Raw genomic sequence first — 10,766 nt, 5'->3', positions numbered from 1 at the left:
TCCTTAGGAGCACCCTCTCCCTCTTTCACAAAGGTTTGCTTAAGCGGAGGAGGTCGTTTGGTCTTGTCATTCTTCTTCTTGTTCTTGGACTTGGGTGAGAACCCAACTCCCTCCTTGGCCACAACTTCCTTTTGATTGCTCAAAAGGTCATTTAGGTTCTTCTCACCTTGTATGCATGACACAAGGCCTCTCTTGAGTTGTTCCTTCAACTTGGCATTCTCCTCCACAAGATGCACATGCTCACAACACGGGTTAGTAGCATTTGTGTTATCAATTAAGATCATGTGAGGAAAGGTGGCCTTCTCCTTGGTTAGCTTAACTTGGAGTTGAGCATGAGACTCCTTGAGGTTAGCATGAGCACCCTTCAAGACCTTGTGGGCCTTGTAAAGCACATCAAACTCCTCCTTGAGTTTAGCATGATCAACCCCAAGTTTAGCCTTCTCGAAAGTTAGCACACGAGACACAACAAGAGCATGATCAAGATCTTTCTTTAACTTGGCATGGTCATCGTTTTGTGACTCCTCAAGAGCCAAACGATGCCCACGCTCTTCCTTAAGAGCATTAGAGAGATCCGATATCTCATCGGCATAGTCACGACTATGACCTTCCATCTTAGAGATGGTTTCTTCGTGAGCCTCGATCATGTCATTGGCTTCACCAAGTTGTTCCAAGAGAGCAACAAAGTGCTTCTTGGATTTGCCCTTGAGCTTACTCATAAAGGACTCAAAATCATTTACTTCCTCATTAGATCCCTTACCATCATCAATGCCAACCGTCAAAGAAGGATTTAGAATAATAGTGGTTTTGATGTTGGGGGTTACCTTGTTGGTGGTTTTAGCCATGAGGCACTTGACGGTGATGTTCTCGTTGGGTGAGTCGAAGAGAGACACCCGGGGAGTTGTGGCAATGGCAACGAATGCCATGGCCATTGCTTCACTATCTTTATCATCATCGTCATCCTCACGGTATTCCTCTTGAACCACCAACCCTCGAGTAGGAGTCTTATTGGTGAAGTTGTTCTTGTTGGGGAAGGACTTGGCTTTGTCTCTCCAAATGAGCTTGCCACCATTGTCTTCCCGCTTCTCGTAAGTACAATCCGCAACGAAATGGCTCACATTGCCATAGTTGAAGCAAGTTCTAACTCGTTGCTTGCTCTTAAAGCCACTTGAGTTGTTCTTGTTGAAGTTGGGTCTTGAGTTCTTCTTGCTCCAAATTGCCTTGAAGCAAGAGCCATGTGCTCGTGATAATCATATTTTGTGTCTTCGGGGTTGCTCTCCTCATCTTCCTCTTCTTCCTCTTCTTCCACAATAACCTTGGCCTTCAAGGCAAGGTTGGGCTTCTTTGCCCTTTGAGACCGGAGCACCGCGTTATCGGCGGTCTTGTCCAAGATGCTCATGGCAACAAACTCATCCAACACTTCACTTGAGGTCATGGAGTGGAAGTCCGGTCTTTGACGAATGACGGAGGACATGGCCTTGTTGTAGGGCATCATGGCCTTGAGGAACTTGCATTTGATCCAATTGTCATCCGTGTCCTTGCTCCCATGATCTCGGAGCGAGACCGCAAGTTTGGTTACTCTCCGAAAGAGCTCATGAGGTTCTTCATCTTCCTTCATAGCAAACCCATCGGCTTCATCTTGCACCACTTCATAGTTGGAGCGTTGAATGCTCGCACTTCCTCGATAGAGAGACACAACACAATGCCATGCGTCTTTGGCCGTGGCGTAGGGTCGAAGATGAGGGAGATCTTTGGGGAGAATTGCCTCTTGGATGATGAAGAGAGCATTCTCATTGAATTGATTATCCACGGCTTCTCGAGGGGTGAAGTTGCTTGGGTCATGTGGATAGAAACATTCTTCAATGATTCTCCAAAGATTAGTATTAACATGCTTTAAGTGACGCTTGAAGCGGTACACCCAAGAATCAAAATCCTCATTTTTCACAAACTTAGGTGGAGGACCGGCATGATTTAAATGAGTAGAGGGAATCGGTCCACCATAAGTTGGAGGTTCCACATGGGCAAAGATGCCGGTGCCAATTCTACCGCTAGTAGAAGGACCCTTTTTACTGTTAGCTTCCCCCTTATCGGAGGTAGCATCCGTCACCTTGTTAGTGGGATCACCCACTTTCATCGGCGAGGTGGACAGTTTAAGTCCTTCTAGAAATTTAGTAAACATGCTTTCAACCTTGGTCATCATGGAGTCTTTCAACGTGTCTAGAGCCACATTGAATTCCTCACGAGAGACCGAGGTTCCCCCATCGGCCGTAGACGAGATAGGATTCACACCGGAGTGCTCCTCCGCACCGTCTGTGGTGTCAACCATACTCTTCGAACGGCAAAGTCCTTAATAAAGAGACGAGGCTCTGATACCAATTGAAAGGATCGATATAGTTGACTAGAGGGGGGGTGAATAGGCAACTAACAATTTTTAAGCTTTTCTTTACCAAATTAAACTTTGCAACAAAATAGGTTGTGTAGATATGCAACTATGTGAGCAACCTATATGATGCAATAACAACTAGCACATAAGCAAGCAAGGGATACAACACAAGTAGGCTTGCAAAAGTAAAGGCACGAAATAACCAAGAGTGGAGCCGGTGGAGACGAGGATGTGTTATCGAAGTTCCTTCCTTTTAAGGGGAAGTACGTCTCCGTTAGAGCGGTGTGGAGGCACAATGCTCCCCAAGAAGCCACTAGGGCCACCGTATTCTCCTCACGCCCTCACACAATGCGAGATGCCGTGAATCCACTATTGGTGCCCTTGAAGGCGGCGACCGAACCTTTACAAACAAGGTTGGAGCAATCTCCACAACTTAATTGGAGGCTCCCAACGACACCACGAAGCTTCACCACAATGGACTATGGCTCCGAGGTGACCTCAACCGTCTAGGGTGCTCAAACACCCAAGAGTAACAAGATCCGCTAGGGATTAGTGGGGGGGATCAAATTTCTCTTGGTGGAAGTGTAGATCGGGGCCTTGTCACCCAATCACGAGCAAATCAACAAGTTTGATTGTCTAGGGAGAGAGATCGGCCGAAAATGGAGCTTGGAGCAACAATGGAGTTTAGGGTTGGAAGAGGTGGTCAACTAGAGGTAGGAGACACACCTTTTATAGTGGGGGACAACATCCAACCGTTATCCACTTAGACCAGCCTGCGACATGCGGTACTACCGCAAGGCCACGCGGTACTACCGTGGGTGACCATGGTACTACCGCGGCAGCTGCAGAGACTATAACATAAGCAGTACTACCGCGAGCGCGGTACTACCGCTCCCACCTGCGGTACTACCGCGAGGCAGGTAAGTCCTAGTCTGGAAACGGCACGGATGAATAAAAATACATCTGTGCCTACTTCCGCGGCCAAAGACACGATGCAAACATCCGTCACGGTACTACCGTGCACAAGGCGCGGTACTACCGTGTGGGTGCGAATGTAAAAAATTACATCCGCCCCTACTACCATGAAGCAACGGCACTAGGCCAGGGAACCACGGTACTACAGCTCGGGTGGAGCGGTACTACCATGGGCACCCGCGGTACTACCGCCCTCGACGTGCGGTACTATCGTGTGGGCGCGGATGTAAAAGATTACATCCGCGCCTACTACCGCGAAGCAGCGGTACTTGGCCAGGGAGCCACGGTACTACGACTCCGAAGGGGCGGTACTACCGTGGGCTCCCGCGGTACTACCGCGCATGGGCACGGTACTACCGTGAGTGCCTGCGGTACTACCGCTCCAGGGAGCAGTACTACCGCAAGCTCAACAACAGTAGTCCAGACACTCACATAGAGGATAGACGGGGAATGCTCCAAAGTGCAAGGGAAAGGAGGAGACAAGGAAGGAAACATGTACGTGATGATTCCACCGGAACCTTTCCAACGCGGACCCCCTCTTAATAGTACGGTTCTCCTATGACTCAAATCCACGAAAAGAAAGGTAGAAAAACGCCGTCTTCAATAGTCTTCGAGGGGCACCGAACCGTCTTGTGCCTAGCGATGAAGCAACAGAGAAACTCAAGGCACACGATTAGTCCGCAAAAGCATTGTCATCAATCACCAAAACACTTAGGGATAAATATGCCCTTACAGCGGTATTGTTGGATGAAGCGGCCCGGACCAACATTATGCGTACGCTTACGCAAGACTGGTTCTACCGACGTGCTTTGCACATAGGTGGCTGGCGGGTGTCAGTTTCTCCAACTTTAGTTGAACCGAGTGTGGCTGCGCCCGGTCCTTGAGAAGGTTAAAACAACACTAACTTGACAAACTATCGTTGTGGTTTTGACGCGTAGGTAAGGACGGTTCTTGCTCAGCCCGTAGCAGCCACGTAAAACTTGCAACAACAAAGTAGAGGACGTCTAACTTGTTTTTGCAGGGCATGTTATGATGTGATATGGTCAAGACATGATGCTAAATTTTATTGTATGAGATGATCATGTTTTGTAACAGAGTTATCGGCAACTGGCAGGAGCCATATGGTTGTCGCTTTATTGTATGCAATGCAATCGCCCTGTAATTGCTTTACTTTATCACTAAGCGGTAGCGATAGTCATAGAAGCAATAGTTGGCGAGACGACAATGATGCTACGATGGAGAGCAAGGTGCTGCGCCAGTGATGATGGTGATCATGACGATGCTTTGGAGATGAAGATCACAAGCACAAGATGATGATGGCCATATCATATCACTTATATTGATTGCATGCGATGTTTATCCTTTATGCATCTTATTTTGCTTTGATTGACGGTAGTATTATAAGATGATCTCTCACTAAATTTCAAGGTAAAAGTGTTCTCCCTGAGTATGCACCATTGCCAAAGTTCGTCGTGCCAAGACACCATGTGATGATCGGGTGTGATAAGCTCTACGTCCATCTATAGCGGGTGCAATGCCTTTTCTCTCATAATTTGCAAGGTACACACCAAGAGGGAGAATTCTGGCAGCTGGAAATCTGGACCTGAAAAAGCTATGTCAGGCTACCTATTCTGCACAACTCCAAACAAGCTGAGCCTTCACGGAGAATTTTTATGGACTATTTAAGGAATATTGCAGCAAATAACTACCAAAGGGGGCCCACCAGGTGGGCACAACCCACCTGGGTGCGCCAGGGAGCCCAGGCGCCCCCTGGTGGGTTGTGCCCTCCTCGGCCCACCTCCGGTGCCCATCTTTTGGTATGCTGCTTTTGTTCCCTATATTTGTACTGGTGGCGAACTTTGATGCCTAGTGGATGTAATATGTGTAATAGCCGTGATAGCCTAGCGTAAGTTGCTTGCTTATTTATTTCCTTGTTGTCTTGTTTATTTGTTTGCTTGTAGTTAGTGCAGTTCTTTTTCCGCAGTTTGCTAGTGGCCGCAATAACCTATTTTTTAAAACTAGGCCACAATAACCATGGGCTACATATTTACTGTAGTGACCATGGGCCTCCTACGGGCCGTAGGAACAATAGGCCTTCTACGGTCCATAGAAACAATGGGCCCTCTATGGTTCGTAGAAACAATGGGCCTTATACGGGCAATAGCATCAATGGACCTTATACGGGCCGTATGATCGATTGGCCAAACATGAGCCAATAACAGACCGCATTATGGGTCGTAAATAGGCTAGTGTTGGAGTTGTCCGTTCATGGGCCGACCATAACGGGCCGTCATTAATCGACCGTATTTGATGACGCTATGAAAATGACCTAATGGGTTAACGGGCCACAAACGGGCCGACTGTAACCACGGGCTGAATTTGGCCCACACGCAGAAAAGGCCAGTAATGGGCCGTAAGTAACCGAATGCTGGAAATGAGCCCAAGAATAAATGGGCCCTGTGAAGGCCGAAAGATAACATGGCTGGAAACGGCCCAATGGAATAATGGGACGTTAATGGGTATAAAGCGATACACTGTTCATTACAGGCCAGTTTCACCATGGGTCGTTAATGGGCCAAGAGTTACAAAGGGCCTCATATGGGCCAAAAGACGTCATGGGCCGGAAGTTACGACGGGCTGGAATCATATTGGACAGTCCAGATGACGCTACTGGGCCTAATTCGGATAGGTCGTAACGGGCCATGACTTCGCATGTTGTAAATGAGCTATATGTGAACAGACTGTTAACATGCTTTCCATGGGCCGGCCCGCTACCTTTTGACCAAGTCAAACGAGCCGGCCTTTTCACCGGAATGGGTATCTATTGGGTCGTGCCACGTGTCGATGTATCATAGGTGCCTCCAGTCCAATGAGTGGATACCATCTGTCCCAACCGTGAGCCGACACGTGGTTCCTCTGGCCAATGAGAAATTTACACATGGAAAATCCCCATTGGTCTGGACTGTTAACGGGTTATCGGATCCAAAACCGGACCCTATAGCTTAACGGCGACCCGTTATGGTGGATGCCACGTGTCGGTCACCCTTGATGAAAGCACTTCCATGACACGCGATTTATCGTCATGGAAGTGGACACTTCCGTGATAATAATTTTGGTAATGTCATGGAACACTTCTACGACAGCAAAGATATGACTATCTTGATTCTGTCATAAAATTTTCATGGATGTACATGCATGACAGAATACGTGACCTACTGTGACAAACACGTATCATCACGGAAGTGTATTTTTTTGTAGTGCCTGGGGTCGAAACTTGGAGCAAAAACCTCCTCAAAGTCGGTTTTGCCCGAAAGGCAAGAGTCCCACTCGGACTCCAGGACCAAACGTCACAATCCTTGGCGTCTGGCCCATACGCCCCAGACGCCATGGGCCTCGGCGTCTGGCCCACGGCCACATGCCAGGGTCTCCGGCATTTGGCCTCTGACCTCCGCAAAACTTTCTTTTGCACCGACCTATAGCCCCGTGGGCCTGACCCCTTGGACTAACCATATCATCCAATAAATGAATCTTTACCTCCGGACCATTCCCGAGCTCCTCGTCATGTCCGTGATCTCATCCGTGACTCCGAACAACATTCAGTCACCAACATACATAACTCATATAATACTATATCGTCAACGAACGTTAAGCGTGCGGACCCTATGGGTTCGAGAACTATGTAGACATGATCGAGACACCTCTTGGGTCAATAACCAATAGCAGAACCTGGATGCCCATATTGGCTCCTACATATTCTACGAAGATCTTTATCGGTCGAACCTTATGACAACATACATAACTCCCTTTGTCCACCGGTGTGTTACTTCCCTGAGATTCGATCGTCGGTATCTTCATACCTAGTTCAATCTCGTTACCGACAAGTCTTTTTACTCGTTTCGTAATACATCATCCTGCAACTAACTCATTAGTCACTTTGCTTGCAAGGCTTCTTATGATGTGCATTACCAAGAGGGCCCAGAGATACCTCTCTGACACTCAGAGTGACAAATCCTAATTTCGATCTATGCCAACCCAACAAACACCTTCGGAGATACATGTAGAGCATCTTTATAATCACCCAGTTACGTTGTGACGTCTGATAGCACACAAGGCATTCCTCCGGTATCCAGGAGTTGCATAATCTCATAGTCGGAGGAATATATATTTGACATGAAGAAAGCAATAGCAATAAAACTGAACGATCATAATGCTAAGCTAACGAATGGGTCTTGCCCATCACATCATTCTCCTAATGATGTAATTCCGTTCATCAAATGACAACACATGTCTATGTTTAGGAAACTTAACCATCTTTGATCAATGAGCTAGTCTAGTAGAGGCTAACTAAGGATACAGTATTCTGTCTATGTATCCACACATGTATCAAGTTTTCGGCTAATACAATTCTAGCATGAATAATAAGCATTTATCATGAAATAAGGAAATATAAAATAACAACTTTATTATTGCTTCTAGGGCATATTTCCTTCAGCACATGCAATGTGGGGTAACAGAGGTTAAACAAGGATTTGAAGAAGAAGAGCAGGAGTAGCATCATAAGAGAAGAAGCAGCACAAGAGAAGAAGAAGCAGCAGATGAGGAGGAGGAGGAGAAGAAGACAAACAACGGAGGAGAAGAATTCGAAGAAGACAAACAACAGAGGAGAAGAATCCGAAGAAGAAAGAACATCGACAGAACAAGAGGAAGAGGAAGAGGCAGATGATGGACTTCCACCTAGTTAGCTCGATGAACTTTCCCCTATTCAGCCATATGGCTCTTAATAATTTGGCCATTTGGTAGTGGCTAAGATGAAATGTTATTTGATTCCTACCTAGGGCTGAAACTGTTGAATATATGGTTTGTGCATGTATATTGTATAGCCTGGCCCACCTCCTAGTCATTGTATAGTTGAGGTTGTGGCCCACTTTGTACTCCATATATACGTGCGCTTTGCACCGATCAATACATCGTGAAGCATTGCCAAAACATTCGTTTCCAACATGGTATCATACCTACGATCCTAACCCTAACCCGTGCCGCCGCCGCCGCCGCGCCCCTTCGCTGCCGCGCCCGCGCTTCCGCCCGCCCCCGCTGCGCCGCCACCAGCCGCGCCGCCTTCTTCCTTGCCGCGCCGCCGCACCCCTCCCTCTTGGCCATGGCCTCCCCCGGTTCCACTAGTTGAGGTTGTGGCCCACTTTGTACTCCATATATACGTGCGCTTTGCATATATTCAACAGAAACTATGTTCAGATCATGTGTGGTAAGGTCACCACTAATGATAAGTGATGACAACACCTTATGCAGTTTGCAACCAAACAATATGTGTTATGTGCGCCTAGTGCAACACACGCGACCAAGCGGTGGGTCAATATTAGTTACCTCGTGCTACCAGTCTAGATGCGGGCAACCAAACTATGCGCAGATATGTTGGTTTTTGGGGTGTTTGACGTCAGCCAGGCCCGTTGAGGCCCATTAGAGAAACACATGTAATGTAGGCAAAATCGGTGCAGACAACCAAACAGGCCTCAAGATGTCCTGTGCTCGAGTCTCACCCCCATCCATTTATTTTTCAGCATCTCTTTCTTCCCGCTGACAGGAAGGGCCCACTCTGTCGATCCAAAAACAAAAGTAGATTTTTTGTGTGTGTGCAGAAGTCCCTGGATGGACATGGATTCCCTTCCTTGTAAAAGCAGCAAAAGGCACTAGTGGAAAACTTGAGAGACAGGACAGAGCAGAGAGAGATATTCCAAGTGTAGGTAGGTGTAGGAGGGCAAAGCAAAGGCGCGGCGAGGCACACGTCGTCGCCGACCTTGAGCCCAGAGTGCACGCAGCATCAGATTCCATTTCCATTGCCGATCATCCTCGATCGTCTGCTACCTTCTCGATTGAGATCGCCTTTCCTACTGTATAAATCTGGCCGCCGTCGCCGTGCGTGTAACCAACCAGCCTAACACATTGCCATCGCTGGCCCGTGTCTTGAGCTTGCTCCCCTCCCAGTACGTACGTACGTTCAAAGCCATGGCGGACGGCGACCAGAGCCAGCAGCCGCCGCGCTACTGGTTCCCCTACTGGAGCGGGCCGCCGCCCCCGGTGCGCCCGCAGATGTCGCGCCGCCTCTCCCCGCCCCAAGCGCCCTCCTCGCCCGCAGTGCCGTCCTCGCCGCGCCGCCCCTCGCCGTCCCACCCCCGCCAACCCACTCCTCGTGCGGCTCAGAGCCAGGCGTCCTCCCGCCCGTCCCCGTCCCCGTCCCGGGCATCGCCGCTCGCGCCCACCCGAGAGCTGCCCAACAGCAACTCCGTCTCCAACGCCAGGCCGCCTCCTAAGCCGGTCGCTCTGCCCGCGACGCCCAAGCCCAAGGACGTCGACGTCGTCCCGCAGCCGGAGAAAACCTCCGTGCACCCGCCTGCTGCTGCGGCTGAGACCAAGCATGGCCACAGGGCAGCGCATCACAACAAGGAGAAGGAGGTTGACAAGGAGAAGAAGGACGAGCACAAGAGCAAGGACAAGAAGCACCACGCCGGCGAGGACAGCAAGCACAAGGACAAGGAGAAGAAGAACCATGCCGACGCCGGCGAGGAGAGCAAGCACGGGAAGGAGAAAGACAAGGAGAAGAAGCACCATGCGGACGCCGTCGAGGAGGGCAAGCACAAGGGGAACGAGAAGGAGGCCAAGGCGGAGCACGGGAAGCTGCACGGGGAGCTCAAGGCGGGCGTCGCCGACATGGTGCGCAGGGCCACCGGCTCCGGGCACCAAGGGGCGAGCGTGATCACGCTGGCGGGGGAGAACAAGGGCGCGTCCATGAAGGTGGGCGGCGGCATGGGCAAGGACGGCTCGTGGAAGGAGCACCACGGCGGGCACCGGCTGGACGGCGGCGCGGCGGACGGGAAGCCGGACGGGCAGAAGAAGCAGGGGATGATGACGGCGCTGATCAACAGCAACGTGCAGGTGATCAACAACTCGCTGCTGCTGCACAGCTCATGCAGCGGCAGCGACCCCGGCGTGCACCTCAAACTCTCCGCCAAGTCCGCCAACAAAGACAAGCAGAAGCACGCCGCCGGTGCAGACAAGGATGCCGCTGCAAAGAAATGAGCGCCGTCGCCGACTCGCCGGCCGGCCGGCCACTGTAAACGGCGCTAGATGCTAGCCATCCACATGTGACTATATGCAAATAAAAGCAACCCCAACCGATCCTCTAATCGGTTAGACAGGAAAATACGAGCTAAGCGTATTTCTAACCGATCCCTAATAATCGATTAGAGGAGTAAAATTCTTCTAACCAAAACCTAACCGATCCCTAATCAACGCTAGTGAAGTAAAAATCACACTCAAGCCGCCGTGAATCTCCCTATATTTACTCCACCGCTTGGCGATCGAGTAAAAAAAATCCCACTCTCTCTTCTCCTTCTCCTCT

The 10,766-nt window shown here is 49.7% G+C and overlaps 1 protein-coding gene across 1 annotated transcript; it reads left to right on the top strand.

The window, feature by feature from the left end:
* Positions 1-9,310: 9,310 nt before the first annotated feature.
* LOC119274246 (swi5-dependent recombination DNA repair protein 1 homolog) lies at positions 9,311-10,639 on the top strand. Its single transcript, XM_037554914.1, has one exon. The coding sequence runs from the start codon at positions 9,374-9,376 to the stop codon at positions 10,442-10,444; it is 1,071 nt and encodes a 356-aa protein (XP_037410811.1). The 5' UTR covers positions 9,311-9,373; the 3' UTR covers positions 10,445-10,639.
* Positions 10,640-10,766: the final 127 nt, after the last annotated feature.

This window comes from Triticum dicoccoides, chromosome 3B (assembly GCF_002162155.2).
Source record: "Triticum dicoccoides isolate Atlit2015 ecotype Zavitan chromosome 3B, WEW_v2.0, whole genome shotgun sequence".
NCBI lineage: Eukaryota > Viridiplantae > Streptophyta > Magnoliopsida > Poales > Poaceae > Triticum > Triticum dicoccoides.
Note: the sequence above shows the minus strand (reverse complement) of the source record. Positions and strands in the feature narration are given on the sequence as shown.

Coding starts and splice junctions, on each gene's coding strand:
- LOC119274246 (XM_037554914.1), top strand. CDS start 9,374: ATGGCGGACGGCGACCAGAGCCAGCAGCCGCCGCGCTACTGGTTCCCC.